Below are 20,888 nucleotides of genomic sequence, written 5' to 3' on the forward strand. Positions count from 1 at the left end.
AAATATAAAAACACTGGGCCACGTTCTGTGCGCCTGAAGATGTAAAATTCAGAGCAGTATAGTGTTTGTATGGTGGTTCCACAGACCAGAGTGGGAACCTCGGTGACTGGTTTTGGATGCAGGCTTTATTCCTTCCTGTTCGACTAGAGATCATCACAACCGATGCCCAGAGGCTCGGTGCAAAGATTAAATGAGTAAATATTTCACAGCAGACATTGTTCTTAGCACTTGTGCAGCGGGGATGTGACGCTATGCTTATGATGTGCAAAAAAGGGGGTGGGGCCACACTGAGGAGGAATGGTTTCATTCTGGAGAGGAGGATTCCAAGGGAAAGTCAAGAGACTAAGGAAGAATAAAGTTTTCAAAAAACCTTTTCTCCAAAAGGGAAAAATCTGTATGCGCTGCAATTTATATAGAAAGTAAAAAGGGCCCTGGAGACAATCAAATAAAGTATTTTTAGAGTTCGAAAGAGGGAGCTGTTTAGGTTAGGAACGGATACATCTTAATCTGGGTCCCAAAGAGATCCAGGCATGGGTTGGGCAAGCCTAGGAATGCACTTGCTTGAGCCAATTTGTGGGGAAAAGAAATAGTGGGGAAGATGAGAGGACCCTGGGGATTGGTGCGGAAGAGCTGTTGAGGATCGTTTTCTAACTTGCCCTTTTCCTGAGATAATCTCCAAACCGATGAACCTCTTTTGTGGGGACGCTTCTTGATTTGCAACCCACCTCTGACCTTGGACACCAGAGCACCTTCTTCTTAACTTTATTGTCAATATCTTCATCTCGTCCTAAATCTAATGGCATCCCCCAAACCTTGCTTTAGCTGTCTCACTGCCCCTCCTGTGCTATCCCGAGTTCATCATGGCATTTGTTAGGTAAGTGTTTAATCTGATGTCTTCCCACTAGCCTGCCCTTCAAGAAAGCAAGAATCCTCTAACTAGGAAGTTTCTTAGGTGCCTCAAAGAAGGCTTGGCACACAGCAGCAGCTCAGTAAAAATACCTTGAAGCCATGAAGGGCCCAAACAGGACATAAGCCCAACCCACCTTGTTTTAGCCACATCGTGGATGGCGGCAGGGACAGGATGGTGTGTTGCAGGAGAGTTAGTGAACAGTTATTTTTTTTAAATCTCCTTGAAACCCCAGCTCTGTAGTGATGCCAAGTGAAACCTGGGGTGTGGAGACTTTCCCTTCCCAACAGCCAATGGCTCCGTGGTTTTACTCTGCCAGGCTTGCAGTTCGGTAGGAGAGTTGACCATCGCGTCTTTCCTCTTTGGGTGGGGGGACCTGTGTGAGATGATGGCTGTGCTAAGGAACTTGATTGTGGTAATTATTTCTCAATGTATACCTATAGCAAATCATCACATTATACACCAATTCAAATATATTTCAGTGTTTGGCTGGTGTGTTTTTTTTGTGTGTCAATGGGTGTGTGGGGAGGAAGGGTGGCCATAGCCACACTATTGCCATTTTTAAAAGTCTGGCTTTTAACTAGAGAATAAAGCTTATTCTAAAAGTATATATATAAAAAAGGGAACAATTACTGCAGTGGGTATATATACATATATATATATACTGAGTGGCCAGATTATTATGATCTCTGAATGCATAATAATCTGGCCACTCAGTGTGTGTGTGTGTGTGTGTGTGTGTGTGTGTGTGTGTGTGTATTAGAGGCCCGGTGCATGAATTCGTGCATGGGTGGGGTCCGGCCAGCCTGGCCAGGGGGAGGGGACATGGGCAGTTGGCCAGCCTGCCTACTGGTTGAACTCCTAGCCGAGGGGACAATTTGCATATTAGCCTTTTATTATATAGGATCAGAGATCATAATAATCTGGCCACTCAGTATATATCCTATATAATAAAAGGGTAATGACTGGTCACTATGATGCACACCGACCACCAGGGGGCAGATGCTTAACGCAGGAGCTGCCCCCTGGTGGTCAGTGCATTTCCACAGGGGGAGCTCCACTCAGCCACAAGCCTCTCCCACCTCTGTGGCAGCGCTAAGCCATCAGCCGGACATTCCCTGAGGGCTCCCAAGCTGCCAGAGGGATGTCTGACTGCCACCTTAGGCCCGACCCCCCGGGGAATGGGCCTAAGCCAGCAGGTGGACATACCCCAAGGGGTCCCGGACAGCAAAAGGGCACAGGCCGGGCTGAGGGACCCCCCGAGTGCATGAATTTTCGTGCACCAGGCCTCTGGTATATATATATTAGAAGCCTGATGCACGAAATCCATGCAAGAGTAGGCCTTCCTTATCCCAGCTGCAGGCACTGGCTTCCCTCTGGCACCTGGGACCCGGGCTTCCCTCGCAGCCCCTGCTTCATCCGGAAGGACATCTGGTCTAATTAGCATATTACACTTTTGTTATTATAGATATATGTATATATATTTTTCCTCCCTCGTCTTGGCCTCAAATCCACACTTTATCCACACAATGTCCCCTCACCCAGGGGTTACTGACTGTGATAGCTTCATGAAACCTCAGAATAAGAGTAGGAAGCAGGTGGCATTGTTCCCGGTTTTTAGATTAGGTAACTGAGTCTTAAGGATGTAAAAAAATAATTTCTTGCTGCCTGAGCGTGGCAAGCCATCGATGCAGAATATGACCTCAGTCTCATCACATGAACAAAAACTTCCCACACTGTAGTTATAGCATGTATATGTTTTCCACTGCATCATGTCAGTGCTTTCTAGAAAGAAACTTAGCAAAGGTTTTCAGCGTTTCCTGTAATAAAGCAAAGCCATGTGCAAGCATGGCTAACTTCAACTTCAAGCACAGGCAGGACACAGACGCCACCGCTCAGTCCTGGACCCTCCACGTCTAAGTCCGAGCCCAGCGCTCAGTAGTTCTGTGCAGGTAGCCTTCGCGTGCCTGGATGAACAGGTTCCTGTAATCAAATAGGATGAATGGAGCTTGCACCTACTGCGATCCTGACACCTTTGGAAGGCACCGGCAGAGCCTGGGTAGCATAATTGTGTAAGTTCAGGATGGAATAGCTGCCTGTCTAGAAACAAAACAATGCTTGTTTATTCCTTGAGCACTTATAGGATTTCATTCCTTAGGTAACAGATTGGCAAAGCCTTGATTATTGGGAAGAGCTTCCCCAAGAAAAAGGAAATACAACTTTTTCCTTTTGTGTTCTAAAAGAGTCATTCCAGCCTTAGCCGGTTTGGCTCAGTGGATAGAGCGTCGACCTGCGGACTGAAGGGTCCCGGGTTTGATTCTGGTCAAAGGCACATGCCCAGGATGAGGTCTCCATCCCAGTAGGGAGCAGGCAGCCAATCAGTGGTTCTCTCTCATCATTGATGTTTCTATCTCTCTTTCCCTCTCCCTTCCTTTCTGAAATCAATAAATTTTTTTTAAATAAGTAAAAGAGCCATTCCAATGGTGAAAGGGTTTATTTATACGCATGGAGTGTAAAGCACACAGCTTATTCGTTTTCCCAGCCAGCCCTCCAAGCAGCCTCATTATCCGTTTGCGAAGGCAATGGGGAGGCCACCGTCCCGGTGCTGTTAGCGAGGGATACGGAGGTTCCTTTCTCCTGTGCCCGGTAAACCTGGCTGAGACGGCACAGTTACATGTTTTCCTACAATATTTTTCATTTCTCTCACCCGGTGTGTATTCCAGATGTCCGAGGCAATGATGCTTAGGTGAGGAGAAGGCATCTGTGTGCTCACACACATTTCCTAAAGTGTCTGATTGTTCCAGAAAGTTTCAGGCGCCTCAAAAAACAGCACGTTAAGGGTGCATGGATGTTTCACTAAGTGACAAAATGGTTTAGGCCAGTGGTCGGCAAGCTGTGGCTCGCGAGCCACATGCAGCTTGTGAGCCGCGGTTTGCCGCTCTGTTGACTAATGAGTTTGCCGACCACTGGTTTAGGCCCCTCAATGCTCCAGAACACAATATGGAAATGGACTGTTTTTAAAAATACATTTTTATTGATTTCAGAAAGGAAGGGAGAGGGAGAGATAGAAACATCAATGATGACAGAGAATCATTGATTGGCTGCCTCCAGCACCGCTCCCTACTAGGGATCGAGCCCACAACCGGGGCATGTGCCCTTGACCGGAATTGAACCCGGGACCCTTCAGTCAGCAGGCTGACGCTCTGTCCACTGAGCCAAACTGGCTAGAGCGGAAATGGAATTTTATTTCCCTTGCTTATGTCCCAAATCACAGAGCCAGAGAAGCAACAGGATGTGTTCCGGCGCTGTCCATTCGCCTGAGTGCTGTTAGGGATCTGTCCCCGTTTCTGTAATAAATTCAATGTGACGCGTGTAGAAGTTGGCAGCAGCATTTCGCTGCACGCTGCGTGTTGGCGCATGAAGAGAATGTCCAGCGAGCGATGGTGAGGCCTTTGCAAAAGGAGCAGGCAGGGCACATGGTGTAGGATTTCACTGTGTGACGTGTGTCTGACAAGAGAGGTTTCTTCCATCAATGGAAGGCACTTGCTACCTCCGCCTCCTACTCAGTTGGCTTTTATAAATCACAAGATTGCTCCCCAACAAAAAGGAAGGGTTTGATCTCCTATACCCCCCCTGGCATAAGTTTCCTAGTTAGCCCACAGCCGTTCAGAGGAGAGGTTCCTAGACAGAAGGGGGTCCTTATTTCCCTGCCTACAGGTGAATGTTCAGTTTGCTGTCATTTACCCAGCCTGGCTGGGGAGGAATTCTCCATACACAGGGTTAAAGAGACAAGCCTTGATTTGTACGGATCCATGTTTAAATCCCCCTCATCTCTCAAAGATCCCCTAAGGTGGCCCTTGGAGGTTTGGATATGTGTCATTTGTGTTCTATAATTAAATAGCCAAAAAAATAAAAAATAAAAAATAAGCTGATGATTTAGGCCATCTTTCCCCCTGGGGGTGTCTGCATGAGGCCCTTCGGGACACATGGATGGTGAAGACTATGGTATCTCTTAGAGAGACCTGAAGAAAAATGCATTGGCTGCTCGGATTTATTTCTGACTCTTAGATGTATGTTCTTCCTGGAGGTAGGGGTGCTGGAGGGAACCACTATAAACAAATAAAGCTCTAGAAGTACATGCCAGTCAGGTGCACAGGCATCTCGGAGCATTGTTCCATAAAACTAAAAAATCATGCCTTTGCCCTGACACATTTAGAAAAAAATACTCGGGGCCAGAGGCGTCCGCTTCTAGTAAGCGATAACTTAAACGTCAACAAGCGATGCAGGTCCTGGGAAATGATTGCTCTGGTATCCAACAACGACCAAAACGGGTTTCCATGGCGATGCCTGTGTCCCGTTACCTCTTGCATCGCCTAATCCTTGGGAACATTAGGAAGGCGGACAGGGTTTTAAGTTTTAGTCAAATAACGAAGGCAGTGGCGCTGTGGCTGTGACCTGTGGTCTTCGGTACCTGTGGATGCTTAAGTGAGCAGCTTCAGAGGGTAATGCCAGATACCCTGTCTGACCATGGATCGTACATGCTGAGCCTGGATCAGGGCAGCTGGAAGGTCACATAAAAAGTATGAAGACCCCCTGGCCGGTGTGGCTCAGTTGGTTAAGCTGGGTCCCATGCACCAAGAGGTCGCCAGTTCGATTCCCAGTCAGGGCACATGCCCGGGTTTCGGGCTAGATCCCCACTAGGGAGCATGCCAGGAGGCAGCCGATCGATGTTTTTCTCTCATTGATGTTTCAGTCTCTCCCTCCCTCTAAAAAAAAATCCATAAAAACATATTTTTTTAAAAAAAAAAAGTTTACAGAGGGCAGTAAGAGTACAGGAATTTCAGCTACCGGTGAAGGGTGTGCTGCTCCGTGTCCCTGCCTGCCACTGGATTGCTTATTCTCCGAAAAAGGATCGCAGGGCACTCTTTGCAAATGGGGTTGGTGTTGCTCACATCATCAGAGCGTTAGCTTCTCCAATGCGCGCATTTTCACGCTGCACCAAACCTTTGTTTCCCTGCTCAGGGTGTCAGCACCAGCATTTTTCTTTCTGAATAATGTGCAGAATTGGTGTGCTGACGTGCTCATAAAAAAAGGAGAGCCTCGCTGACGGAGCGGCGCTCCCCAAAACCCAACGTCTTATTTTCTCCAAGACCCTTTGTCTTAGTTTGTCAGCCGACCGGAACCTCTAACCTGACACTGTAAAAATGTTGGATGGTTAATGTTGCTTGTAGTGTTGGCTTTCATTTTTAGGGGGGGCAGGGGGGAATGGGAGGGTCCCGCTGTTAAAGGGAGCAAACTTGAAGGTGTTGCAAGAAGCAGCTGATGCTATAAGCCCTGTGTTCATTGCAGTCCGAGCGGCATGCTGGCCGATCTCATTTAACCGAGAAACTAAATGCAGAAAAATGGGTCTATTAAAAGCAGAATCCACCTTGGCCTGACCTGTTCCTACTTGACTTGTTACTGGCAGGATGAATTGTGGTGACGGGGATCATTTTTGTTGACAGCAGCTGGAAATACAACAGCTATATTATTATAATAGGATCAGCATCAAGTTGGATTATAATAGGGGCTTTCTTGGAGCAATGGCACGGTGTCAAATTTATAGTCGCCCGCTAAATGAGTCTCTTGTATCCCTGACAAAGGGACAAAAACAGTTCCAAATGAAAACACAAACAGAGAATCCTGTTCTGTTTGGTGGGCATTACTCAGGGCCCCATTTATCACACACCAACACTTGCTGCTTTGAAGACACATTATCCTGCAAGGTTTCCACTTTTCAATTTGCCTCTGTGGTCTGCATTCTGCATGCATTTCCCAGGGAGAAGCCTACACCGCAGCTTGAATCGTTTCGGCCGCAAGATTAACCTCAAAGCATCCATTCTCCCCACCTCCGGGTAATCCCTTGACAAATGCATCCACAAAACCTCCGCACGCATCTACTATGCCCGCGTGCAGGTGCGTCGAAAATCTTGAATCACTATTAGGAGGAACATCATCCTTGAAGGGAAGTCACACTGCCTTTTCATTTTCAGATGTCTACCGCTGAAAGATGCGGGTTTTCCGAGAAGCCGGGCGTCAGGCAGGAATAGCCTGGATGAGGATGTGGGGAGAAGCGTGCCTTAGTTCTGCTGCGGTCCCCAGCCCAGTCGTTCATCTCGGCAAGTGTGTGTGGGATTCCCACGGGCCGGGAGATGGCCATGACCTCCATTCAAATAACTTGGAGAAACTGACATTGACCGTGTGCCTGGTGCCTGACGTGGTGCTGATGACATCAAAACGCATTTGATTTTTGAGCCCACAGCCATTTTACAACAGAGGAAGCTGACAGGAGCTGGGTGGGATGGGACAGTGTGAGAGAGAGAGAGAGAGTGTGTGTGTGTGTGTGTGTGTGTGTGTGTGTGTGTGTATGTGTGTGTTTTCTTTTGTAAAAAGACATGAACATATTGTTACATTTGGGAATGTCTTTTTGTGTTTCTCCCCCAAAATGTAAGAAAATATCCTACTATGAAAATAATTAGGCAGAACTATACTTAGTTATAAATGACATTACAGCCACTTAAGATTAGTTTGTTTTTTAAAAGATATCTTTGTTGATTTCAGAGAATAAGGGAGAGGGAGAGAGAAATAGAAGCATGAATGATGAGAGCCAATCATTGATTGGCTGCCTCCTGCACTCCCCCACGGGGAATCGAGCTCGAAACCCAGGCATGTGCCCTGACTGGGAATCGAACTGTGACCGCTCACGGAGCCACACTGGCCTGGAATAAAATCAGTTTATTATTTAGTCTCCCATGTATAATGTACCTATAATTTTAGTGCTAGGAAGCTCTCAGAAATATCGTGTCGATAATTCTTCTGTGTCTTTTGCATAAATTATTACATTTAGTTATCTCAACAAGCCTAAAATGTAGCAATGACTATCACCTTCCTTTTTTAGAAATTAAGGCACTGAAGCTCAGACATGGCTTGTGACTTGGCCGAGGATGGAGGGCGAGTGAGAGTGGAGAGTGGAATAGAAAGCAAATGATCTGGTTCAAGACAGTTTGCCTCCAAATGATCTCCGCAGCCACTTTTTTACACTTAATATTGTCTCATTTGATCCTTACACAAATCTTTTGAGATTGCAGAATAAAAATTACCGTCTTCATGCATGAGAAAGACTGACTCACCGATCATGCAAATGACAAGAGATTTATCTCCTTCCTCCCACCTCGGCGTTTGCTGATGTGACGAGGAGATGCCTCTCACAATAAGACAGCATCCCATTACAATAATCAGGCGAAACAGGCATGGTGATGACCAGTGTCACGGTGGTAAACTCCCGAGGGACTTTCTCCAACTCTCCCTGAACGAGAAACCATCTCCATGCTTCTTTATGACGTGTGAATAGTCTAAAAAAAATACTTAGTTTTACAAACACATCTGAGTAAGAGTTCCTCCACGTAATCACCGTAGAAAGTAACACTTCTATGGCAAAGGATGAAGTCTGGTGCCCAGTACAGTTCTGACTATGGCTTTAGATCAGCATTGCCCGGGAAGATTTTTAAAAACACTCCCCCATCACCCCTATTTTACCATCCCTCAGACCTCAAAGGGACCCCAGGGACCTAAGTAGTTTTGAAAGCTAGATTCTGAGAGGTGGGTAGGGTTGGTACTCCCAGGCATCGCATGTGAGGAATGTCTTCCCAGCCCCTCTACTTCTGTGTTAGGCTCCTACAAATAGTATCCTGGCTAAGCGTCACAATAACTCCAATGCATGTTGTGGAGCTGAAATCTGAGACTAAAACAGGATAAATGATTTGCCCGAAGAGACAGAGGTGTTTCGGAAGAGAAGTATTCCATTGGCAAAACTATTAGCCCCCGCTACTCTGCCCCGAGATGCCCACCCCACATAAGTACATAGAAATTCTGGCATTGTTCAGAAACTCTCCAGATTTATGTTTTTCTCTATGAAGACATTTTTTTTAAGGATCACCTTTATTTGGTGATGACAGGGGTTTTTTAAATATATTTTATTGATATTTTACAGAGAGGAAGGGAGAGGGATAGAGAGTTAGAAACATCAATGAGAGAGAAATATCGATCAGCTGCCTCCTGCACACTTCCTACTGGGGATGTGCCCACAACCAAGGTATATGCCCTTGACCGGAATCGAACCTGGGACCCTTCAGTCTGTAGGCCGATGCTATATCCACTGAGCCAAACTGGTTAGGGCGACAAGGATTTTTTTTTTTAATGACAGAAACTTTTGACTCTCTGGTCAGTTCTCTTTCTGCAGTGAATGGAACTGCGTGCTCACACTCATGAATGTCACACCGTACTGAGTAGAGTGCTTGACTTTATTTTTCTGATAATGCTTCATAACAAGGAACAACATTTCTCCTTAAAAATATCAAAGTAAAATCCCAAGACAGGAACAAACACAGCAAAGCAAAAAATGGGGGCATGGTGTTCCCCGCAGAGGAGGTCACCCCTCCCTTCAGTCTCTGACCTCTGTCGGTTCTTTCAGTGACTCTTGAATCATTCTTGAACTTTTCTGGAATGAATCTTAGACTCAGAGAAAAATTGCAAAAATAGTTCCCTCGCTCAGTTTACCCCAAGTGGGACATCTTACGTACATTTAGTACAAGGGCCCAAAGGAGAAAATTCCTATTGATGTCCATCTTTACTGTCATTACCCAGTGTTAATGTCTCATCTCCTCTTCCCTGGACTGTGCTATATATAGCCTTACTAGAGTCCCGGTTCATGAAATTTGTGCACCGGTAGGGTCCCTAGGCCTGGTCAGCAATCAGGGCCGATCAGAGCCTTCCGGGTGCTGGCTGGGTCCTTCCTTCTGGCTGCTGGCTGCCAGCCAGAGCCTCCCTTCTCCAGCTGCCAGCTGCTGGCCAGGGCCTTCCTTCATTCTGCAGCGCCCCCTGGTGGTCAGCGCATGTCATAGTAAGTGATTGGTCTCCTGGTCGAACTCCTGTGGGGACAATTTGCATGTAGGTTTTTATATATATAGGTAAGTATAACTTGTCTGATATAATCGTCTACATCTCTGCCTCCAGTCCAGTCTGGGAGCACGAACAGAGAGAGAGGCCCACAGTGCAGGACTGCTCTCTAAATGAAATGTCTTCTTTAAAGCCAGTGCTCCCCATCTTGGCATTCAAATGTCTCCTCTAGCCCCAGCCACTCTAGCTCAGTGGATAGAGTGTCTGTCAGCCCGAGGATTGAAGGGTCCCAGGTTCCATTCCCGTCAAGAGCATGTACCTTAGTTGCAGGCTCTCTCCGATGGTGGGGCCGCATATGGGAGGCAGCCTATCTATGTGTCTCTCTCACATCGACATTTCTCTCTCTGTCTCTGCTGCTCCCTTCCTCTCTCTAAAAATCAATGGAGAAATATCCTCAGGTGAGGATTAACAACAACAAAAAAATACCCCCTGCATCTTATTCCCAGTGTGCATCTCCAAATTTAGCTTTGATGGCTGACTCGTCCAGTCATATCTTCTCTTAAAAAGTATTTTGGAACTTTTATCTCACTATCCTCCTCTAACCTGGAAAGTTTTTCCTCTAATCCTTCTCCATCCCACACAGTATTCAAATAACTACAGTATACACATAGTACTTTCATGTGCTTATTTTAACCAGCTAGTTGATGAGTTGGTTGCGAACATGAGCCTTAAGTTTGTTTTTCTATATGGTTCCCAGTGTCTGGTGGAAAGCATGTTTTTTCTAACTGTAGATTTTTTAGAACCTCTGAATCATCCTTCTGAGTAGAAATTCCAATTTGACAGGCCTATCAACTGCTCAACAAATATTATTGTTACATTTTCCTGGGTAGCGTCTGTCATCAAACATGCTTCCAAAAAGATTTTGACTTGCCTGGCCGGTTTGGCTCAGTGGATAGAGCGTCGACTTGCGGACTCAAGGGTCCCAGGTTCGATTCTGGTCAGGGGCACGTGCCCAGGTTGTGGGCTCAGTCCCCAGTGGGAAGCGTATGGAGGCGGCCGATTGGTGGTTCTCTTTCATCATTGATGTTTCTGTCTCTCTCTCCCTCTTCCTTCCTCCCTGAAATGAATAAAAATATATTTTTTAAAAAATATATATATAAAAAACAAAAAAACAAAAAGATTTTGACTTGGCACGATCTTGGAAAAGCTCTGCCTTATTTCAATAAACACAGACGTATGCTGCTGAGATCCACCTATGACTGCCGTCTGGCTGGAAACACTCTTGCCCTCACGGCTGGGAGCGTTCATGTTGACAGCTCAGGGCTGATTCTCCCTCAGCAGAAGGGAGCTGCCTGGCCCCAGGCCACGCCTGCATTCCCAGGGGCATTCCCATAGCCAAGAGCTGGTCAGTACCGGGGTCCAAAAGCTTGGCCCCATTTCCTCAATGACATCCTAGCTCAAGAGAGATAGGAACATCAATGATGAGAGAGAAGCATCGATTGGCTGCCTCCTGCACAGAGTCCACGGAGACCTGTGATGTGATGGCATCACGGCCCAAGTGATGGAATGACGTTCAGCTCAATGTCACCCTTTTGCCTCCCCAAGATACTGATCAAAGAGGATTCCCCAATACAAATTCTGCAAGAGACCTCGTCTATCTCAGACTCTCCATTCAACGGTGATGCTTCCCTCCCATTCCTCATGAAATCGACACACGACTTATTCATCCATCCACTCATTCCACGAGCCAATATCCGTTTGCTAAGTACTATATTTCCCATACTTCCTGGATCAGGAAGACCCCGGCCCTGCCCTTGGAGAATAAGATGCTTGTGATCTCACCAGACATCTCCAATTTCTCCCCAGTTTCAGCAGTTCGCAGAATCACCCACAGTCTCTCTTGAGTCTTTTGCCTTCACTTGTATTTGACCGATTGCTCAGAATGTCTTCCAAGCCCCTCTACTTCTGGCTAAACTCTGCTTGTCTTGAATAAATTAACTCAAAGGCTATGTCTCCCAGAAAACTGTCCTTGGCCACTCTCTCTACTGGACTAAGTGGGGAGGTTCAAAACTTGGTGCTATTGTTTTCAGCTGAATTTCTCTGTATAGCTGTCTGCCCCTACCGTTTCCTCCCCCCACCAAACTATAAGCTTCTTGCCTGTCGATTTTGTCTTACTATATATGCTTTCTATCAGGCAGGCCACATGTGCTTACCTGCTGAATGAATGAGAGAATAAAAGATAATGTATCCTGAAAAAATTAAAAGGTGTGCTTCTATTATCTATAAGGCCTCATTCCCTAAACGTACTGAGGAATTGGTGGTCCCGATCTAATTTTATATTCTGAGGAATGGAATAAGACGGATAAACTCTCCCTTTAATCTCTCTCCACAGCTTTTACCAGCAGCCATTTTTAAAATATTTTCAGTTCTGCCTTTGCAAAACTTCAATGCCGCATGTGCTATTGTGTTATTAAGCTTATGTCTCATATTTCTTTGGTATGCTTCCCTTTCAATAGTCTCCGAGCCTACGTGAGCCGGATAGGTAGCTTTAAAATGAAAACTGCAAAGAAATCTTCAAGAATACGGATTCTAAAAGGCCTATCTTTATATAGTACTTCAACCTAGCAGTACTTTTTCTTTTGAAAAACTTGGATACTGTTGAAGTTATGATGGAGTAGTTATCTCCTTATCCTAAAAAAGATTTCTTTTCTTCCTTATTCCCACACATGGATTTCTGTAGGATATGCTTAGCAAATTTTAGCTCTTGGCAAGAATCATGTGTTAATTATTATCTTTCTCACTCTCTCCTTTTTTTTTTTTTTAGGTACGTCTGTCACTAATGTAACAGCCACCGATGCTGATGACCCAGTTTATGGCAACAGCGCCAAGTTGGTGTACAGTATCTTGGAGGGGCAGCCTTATTTTTCCATTGAGCCTGAAACAGGTTTGTGAACTAAATTTTGAATTCTATTCACCATGTTATTGCTTCAGGGAAACACTTTTCTTGGGATTTGGATTATGAAATGTTACGGTTAAGTACTTTACTGCCTGTATCAATAATATTTGAATGTGTTCTTTCTGTGCAGTGTGAGGTACATGGCAAGCCCAGCCGTGATTTTGATGTTGATTAAAACAAATTGCAGCCCCTTTGTACAACATCACCTATTTAACAGCTGGCCTGCCACCTGCTTTTTTAAAATGTATTTTTATTGATTTCGGAGAGGAAGGGAGAGGGAAAGAGAGATAGGAATATCAATGATGAGAGAGAATCATCGATTGGCTGCCTCCTGCACGCCCCTACTGCGGTTGGAGCCCGCAACCCCGGGCATGTGCCCTTGACTGGAATTGAAGCTGGAACCCTTCAGTCTGCAGGCCAACGCTCTATCGAGCCCGCGGGCCACAAGCGGCCCGCCGGGGACATTTATCCGGCCCGCCGGGTGCCGCTGCCTGTCCTGCTTAGCAGCTGACTCATCCCGGGCCCACAGTGCGCATAGGAATTTGTTCATAGTTTTTTTTTTTTAAACTATAGTCCAGCCCTCCAATGGTCTGAGGGACAGTGAACTGGCCCCCTGTTTAAAAAGTTTGAGGACCCCTGCTCTATCCACTGAGCCAAACCAGCCAGGGCCTGCTACCTGCTTTTATCCTGGGGTTGGGGTGAGGAGTGCCTATACATCCAGCCAATTGAAATATCAAACTTAAGAATAAATTTAGCTACTATGTATTGACTATAAGATGCTTGGCTTAGCCATCGGTCTAAATTTCAACTTGCTCATCTATAAAGTGGGTACAGAATCTAACTCCTAGGGTTATGACCAAGATCCGATGAAGCAATAAATACCAGCCATGCAGTGTATGACACATGGTAACAATTCAATGGATGGATATTATATTTGCTATTAGATTCCTCATTTGTAAAACAGATACTGACATTTACCCACTAGAGTTCGTTACAAAGATATTATTATGTATTCTAATATAATACATTGTCATATTATATGTAATATGTCTTATTATTATTACCACTAATAATTCTGGGTCTGGTAGTACAGATTTTAGAGCCATAATTTCATTAAATAATAGTTTTTGCAAATGAAGATAAATCTTTTTTATTTTTTGAAATTTTAATAATGTCCTTTTTATAATCCACAGGCTATTTGGGTGGCACACTTGAAAATTATCACACAAAAAATCAGTATCATTTGTGTGTTTATTTCTGTATCGGGTGCTTTAGCCTGCAAATTCCCAAGTAGAAAAAAATTTAATATGCAGCTACATGCACATATAATATCATTTCTTTGATTCATGAGTTTTCAGCACTATTGAGATAAATGTCCATGCCATGCCATTAAGTCAATTATTAATTAAATTAAAAATTTAAAGTCCCTCTTTGCTTTCTTTGAATCCAAAGAGTAAAATCCTCCTACATTTAAAAGTGAGGAAAGTAGTATATTTATACATAAATAGGTCATGGGCTTAAAATTAAATTTAGACTTGGAAACAAGAAAGAACTCTTCTAAGATGCGCTAATTAGGGCATCATTGCATATTCTTCCCCAGTGAAGAAGGGAGTCTGTCATAAACTTCATCTCCTTTGGGCTCCTTGATGATCCTGGAGAAATGGCAGAATGCTGGGTTTTTTGTTTTTGTTTTGTTTTTGTTTTTATTTTATATTATTATTTTTATACATATGTGTCCTTATTCCCCCATTACTCCCCAACCCCACTCATACCGCACCCACCTGTTGTCTGTGTCCATTGATTAGGCTCATATGCATGCACACAAGTCCCTTGGTTGATCTCTCCCCCTTACTCCCACCGACCCCCTCCTTCCCTGAGGTTTGAGGTTCTGATCAACGTTTCTCAGTCTCTGGTTCTGTTCTTGTTCATCAGTCTATGCAGTTCATTATATTCCACAAATGAGTGAGATCATGTGATATTTATCTTTCTCTGCCTGGCTTATTTCACTTAACATAAAACTCTCCATCTCCATCCATGCTGTTGCAAATGGTAGGAACTCCTTCTTTTTTACCACAGCGTAGTATTCCATTGTGTAGATATACCACCGTTTTTTAATCCACTCATCTGCTGATGGGCATTTAGGCTGTTTCCAAATCTTAGCTATGGTGAATTGTGCTGCTATGAACATAGGGGTGCATATATCCTTTCTGATTCATGTTTCTAGTTTCTTGGGATATATTCCTAGAAGTGGGATTACTGGGTCAAATGGGAGTTCCATTTTTAGTTTTTTGAGGAAACTCCATACTCTTCTCCACAGTGGCTGCACCAGTCTGCATTCCCACCAGCAGTGCAAAAGAGTTCCTTTTTCTCCGCATCCTCGCCAACACTTGTCGTTTGTTGATTTGTTGATGATAGCCATTCTGACAGGTGTGAGATGGTACTGCATTGTTGTTTTGATTTGCATCTCTCTGGTAATTAGTGACTTTGAGCACGTTTTCATATGTCTCTTGGCCTTCCTTCTGTCTTCTTTCGAAAAGTGTCTATTTAGATCAGTTGCCCATTTTTTGATAACTTCTTTTTGTTAAGTTGTATGAGTTCTCTGTAAATGTTGGAGATTAAACCCTTAACGTTGATATTATTGGCAAATATGTTCTCCCATGCAGTGGGCTTTCTTGTTTCATTGATGGTCTCCTTTGCTGTGCAAAAGCTTTTTATTTTCATGTAGACTCATTTGTTTATTGTCTCTTTAGTTTCCATTACCCTAGGGGCAGTATCAGTGAAGAAGTTCCTTCAGCATATGTCAGAGATTTTTCTGCCTGTGGATTTCTCTAGTATTTTTATGGTTTCTCGTCTTATGTTTTTAAGTTCTTTATCCACTTTGAGTTTATTTTTGTGTATGGTGAAAGTTGGTGATCTAGTTTCATTTCTTTGCATGTATCTGTCCAATTTTCCCAACACCATTTGTTGAATAGACTGTCTTGACTCCATTGTATGTTCATGCCTCCTTTGTCAAATATTAATTGGGCATAGTGGTTTGGTTCGATTTCTGGGTTCTCTATTCTATTCCATTGATCTATATGTCTGTTCTTGTGCCAGTACCAGGCTGTTTTAAGAACCGTGGCTTTGTAATACAGCTTGATATCTGATATTGAGATCCCACCTACTTTGTTCTTCTTTCTCAGGATTGCCGCAGCTATTCGGGGTCTCTTTTATTCCAGATGAATTTTTGGAGAGTTCTTTCTAGGACTGTGAAATATGCCGTTGATATTTTAATGGGAATTGCATTGAATTTATAAATTGCTTTGGGTAGTATGAACATTTTGATGATGTTGATTCTACCAATCCATGAACATGGTATGTTCTTCCATCTGTTTACATCTTCCTCTATCTCTTTTTTCAGTGTCGTGTAGTTTTCCACATATAGGTCTTTTACCTCCTTAGTTAAGTTTATTCCTAGGTATCTTAATTTTTTTTGGTGCGATGGTAAATGGGATTGCTTTTTTAGTCTCTCTTTCTGTATGTTCACTATTGGTGTATAGAAATGCCATAGATTTCTTGGCGTTAATTTTGTATCCTGCTACATTGCCAAATTCATTTATTAAGTCTATTAGTTGTTTGATGGAGTCTTTCAGGTTTTTTATGTACAATATCATGTCATCTGCAAATAAGGACAGCTTTACTTCTTCTTTTCAATTTGGATGCCTTTTATTTCTTCTTCTTGTCTAATTGCAATGACTAATACTTCCAGTACTATGTTGAACAGGAGTGGTGAGAGTGGGCATCCCTGTATTCTTCCTGTTCTTAGGGAAAATGGTTTCAGTTTTGCCCATTGAGTATGATGTTAGCTGTGGGTTTATCATATATGGCTTTTATTATGTTGAGGTATGATCCTTCTATTCCCACCTTGTTGAGAGTTTTTATCAAGAAAAGGTGTTGGATTTTGTCAAATGCTTTTTCTGCATCAATTGATATGACTATGTGATTTTTATCTCTCAATTTGTTTATGTGATGTATCACGTTTATTGATTTGTGTATATTGTACCATCCTTGCATTCCTGGGATAAATCCTACTTGGTCATGGTGTATGATCTTTCTGATGTACTGCTGGATCCAATTTGCTAGAATTTTGTTGAGGATTTTGGCATCTATGTTCATGAGGGATATTGGCCTGTAATTCTCTTTCATTGTGTTGTCTTTTTCTGGTTTTGGTATTAGGGTGATGCTGGCTTCATAGAAGGAGCTTGGAAGTGTTCCTTCCTCTTGAATTTTTTGGAGTAGTCTGAGGAGGATAGATTTTAGTTCTTCCTTGAATGTTTGGTAAAACTCCCCTGTGAAGCCATCTGGCCCTGGGCTTTTTTTTTGCTGGAAGCTTTTTGATGACTGCTTCAATTGCTTCCATAGTTACTGGCCTGTTGAGATGTTTAGATTCTTCCTGATTGAGTTTTGGAAGGTTATATTTTTCTAGGAATATGTCCATTTCCTCCAGGTTGTCCAGTTTGTTGGAATAGAGCTGTTCATAGTATTTTTTAACAATCCTTTGTATTTCAGTGGGGTCTGTTGTTATTTCCCCTCTTTCATTTCTGATTTTGTTTATTTGGGTCCACTCTCTTTGCTTCTTGGTGAGCTTGGCTAGAGTTTCATCAATCTTGTTCATCCTTTCAAAGAACCAGCTCTTGGTTTTGTTGATCTTTTGTATTATTTTTTTTGTTTCAATGTCGTTTATCTCCTCTCTGATTTTTATTATTTCCTTCCTTCTGCTTACACTGGGTTTTTCTTGTTGCTCTCTTTCTAACTCTTTGAGTTGTAGGGTTAGGTAATTTATTTCCATTGTTTCTTGTTTTTTGCAGGAGGCTTGTAGAGCTATGAACTTCCCTCTCAAGACTGCTTTCGCAGTGTCCCATAGATTTTGGATTGTTGTGTTTTCATTGTCATTTGTTGCCATGATATTTTTTATTTCTTCCTTGATCTCTCTGGTAACCCAGTCATTGTTTAATAGCATGCTGTTTAGTCTCCATGTGTTTGATTTTTTTTTATTGTAGTTGATTTCCAGTTTTATGCCACTGTGATATGAGAAGATGCTTGATATGATTTCTATCTTCTTAAATTTGAAGAGACTTTGCCTATGACCCAACATATGGTCTCTCTTTGAAAATGACCCATGTGCGCTTGATAAGAATGTATATTCTGTGGTTCTGGGGTGAAATGTTCCGAAGATGTCAATTAATTCCATCTGGTTTAGTGAGTCATTTAGGACTGATGTTTCTTTGCTGATTTTTTTGTTTAGAGATTTGTCCAATGGTGATAGTGTGGTATTAAAGTCTCCTAATATGTTTGTATTGCTGTCAATCTCTCCTTTGATATCCTCCAGGAGTTTTTTTATGTATTTCGGTGCTCCTGTATTGGGTGCATATATGTTTACCAGAGTTATTTCTTCTTGTTGGATTGCTCCCTTTAGTATTATGAAGTGGCCTTCCTTATCTCTTGTTATGTCCTTCACTTTGAGATCTAATTTGTCAGATATAAGTATTGCTACCCCAGCTTTTTTTTCATTTCCATTCGCCTGAAAAACCTTTTTCCATCCCTTCACCGTCAGTCTGTGTGCATCTTTTTTTCTCAGGTGGGTTTCTTGTAGACAGCAGATATCTGGGTCATGTTTTCTAATACAATCCATTACCCTGTGTCTTTTGATTGGGGCATTTAATACATTTAAATTTAAAGTTATTATTGATAGGTACTTACTTGTCGCCATTTTTATTCTTTACCGCTGTGTTCCTTCTTCGCTTCCTATTTTTTTTACAGCAAACCTTTTAGCATTTCTTGCATCGCTGGTTTGGTGGTAATAAATTCCCTTAGTCCTTTTTTTTGTCTGTGAAGCTCCTGATTTCACCTTCAATTTTGATTAATAGCCTTGCTGGGTACAGTATTCTTGGATTCAGGCCCTTCCTTTGCATGACTTTGTATATTTCATTCCATTCCCTTCTGGCCTGATGAGTTTCTATTGAGATATCAGTTGCTAGTCTGATGGGGGGTTCTTTGTAGGTAACTTTCTGTCTCTCTCTGGCTGCTTTTAAGATTCTTACTTTGTTGTTGGTGTTTGCCAATTTAATTATAATGTGCCTTGGCGTCAGTCTTTTCGGGTTCATTTTGCTTGGGACTGTGTGAGCTTCTTGGATTTGTGTGGGTTTTTTCTTCCCTATATCAGGGAAGTTTTCTGTCATTATTTCTTCAAACAAGTTTTCTATTCCTTGTTCCATTTCCTCTCCTTCTGGAACCCCTATTATGCAGATGTTGTTTTGTTTCGTGTTGTCCCAGAGTTCCCTTAGGCTCTCTTCCTGCTTTTTAATTTTTTTTTTTCTAGAAGCTGCTCTACTTGGGTATTTTTTCCTACCTTGTCTTCTATCTCACTGATGCAGTCCTCTGCTTCTTCTAGTCTACTCTTGTTGCTTTCTATTGAGTTCTTTACAGCAGCGATGTCATTTTTCTTTTCTTCTTGGTTCTTCTTCATTTCCTCTTTGTTCTTACTCATATTGTCGAATTTGTCTTCCATTCTTTTCAGCCAACTGATGACCATTTCTCTGAAATCTTTCTCTGGCAGGTTGCTTGCCTCCATTTCATTTACTTCCTTTTCTGGTGATGCCTGCTTTTCTTTACTATGAGGGCTGTTTCTTTGTCTCCCCATGGTCTCTGCTTCTCCAGGTGTCTGGTTATGTAGTTCTCTCTCTCCTGTGTTGATTTAAAGGCATAGAATACAACACAACCAAGTACCACACACAAGGCACTGAAGAGATATGTATTCACAATATTAATAACCCCAAATAAAGGTGACCACCAGAGAAAGGCAAATTAGGGGATAGGAGAGAAAGAAGAATAGAGGGAAAAAAAAGAAAAAAAGAAGAAAGAAAGGAGTGCCAAAATGAAATTGGGAAAAGGGAAAAAAAAGTAAGAGAGAAAAGAAAGAGAATAAGAAGAAAACAGGAACAAACTGTATATATGGGGGGAAAACTCCAATAGAACAGCCACTAATCCCAGCAAATGCCAGTAACAAGTACCTATAGATGAATACAAACTACAAACAACAATTAATATCAAGTGAGGCAAGGGAAAACAGATGCAAAAAACAAAAACAAAGCAAACAAGGAAACAAAACAAAAAAGAATAAGCAAAAGAATCTCACAAACAAGCATAAAAAATGATATAATCAACATTCGAGCAAACAACAACAAAAGGACAGAGAGAAAAACAATTTTTGGATAGTGAAGACAGAGAAGAGAGAGGTGTGTATGAACTCAGAGCAGGGGATTGGAAATTAGATATATAAGTAGGGTGAAATTTTAACAGGGGATAAAAAGGAAGAATAGGGAAAATCTAAGGCAGGAAAAGGGTAAGAGAAACAGGACAACAAAAGGGCAAAAGTTAGGAAGAGAGTGATGGTATAAAGATAGAGTTGAGATAGAGTAGAATGATGCTAAAGGAAAGATGAAAATAGAATGTAGAACACTAATCTCAAAGTCAAATAGAAAATAAAATGACACTTTTTTTTAAAAAAGGTAAAATAGTAGTAGTAATAATACTGATTGAAAATAAAAAATGTAATAATTAAAAAGGGAAAATAAAGTGAGGAAAAAAGAAAAAAATAGTTTCTTAAGTAAAATGAAAAAGAAAAAAAATAATAAATAAATAAATAAATAAAAATAAAATGTGCAGTAGTGAAGGTCATTCACTTCCTCTATTGTTCTGTTTGCACACCTGTTTCCCAGTCAGGACAGTATTGCAGTTCCCTGCGTTCCACTGCTCCTCAGTGTTATAAGACAGTCCTGATTTTTAAGCAGGCATTGTGTCTTACTTTCTTGTATTCCTTAATTTGTGATTACACAAGAGTCAATTTGTGATTCAGCCCCTGGGTGTCAGTGTTTCTGGGTTGACTTCCGGGTCTATGGGTCCTTTCTAGCCTCTGCTTTAGATCCTGCTTTCCCTATGGCACTCAATACAGGTTTGTGCGAGTGGGCTGCCCCAGAGCTGGTTCTCTGATGGTCACTCCCCGCTCTGATCCCCAGGTTCCAGAAACACTACTTTCCCCTACAGTCTCCTAGG

At 42.6% G+C, this 20,888-nt stretch overlaps 1 protein-coding gene across 2 annotated transcripts in view; it reads left to right on the top strand.

Annotated features, from left to right (window-relative positions):
• CDH8 (cadherin 8) overlaps positions 1-20,888 on the top strand; it is a 335,345-nt gene that overhangs the window by 145,839 nt on the left and 168,618 nt on the right. For both annotated transcript variants that reach the window (XM_080645709.1, XM_080645710.1), the window contains exon 4: positions 12,666-12,785. In XM_080645709.1, the coding sequence (XP_080501835.1) occupies positions 12,666-12,785 (120 nt within the window). The remainder of the gene's footprint in view (positions 1-12,665; positions 12,786-20,888) is intronic.

The sequence above is a fragment of the Plecotus auritus genome (assembly GCF_963455305.1).
Source record: "Plecotus auritus genome assembly, chromosome: 10".
NCBI lineage: Eukaryota > Metazoa > Chordata > Mammalia > Chiroptera > Vespertilionidae > Plecotus > Plecotus auritus.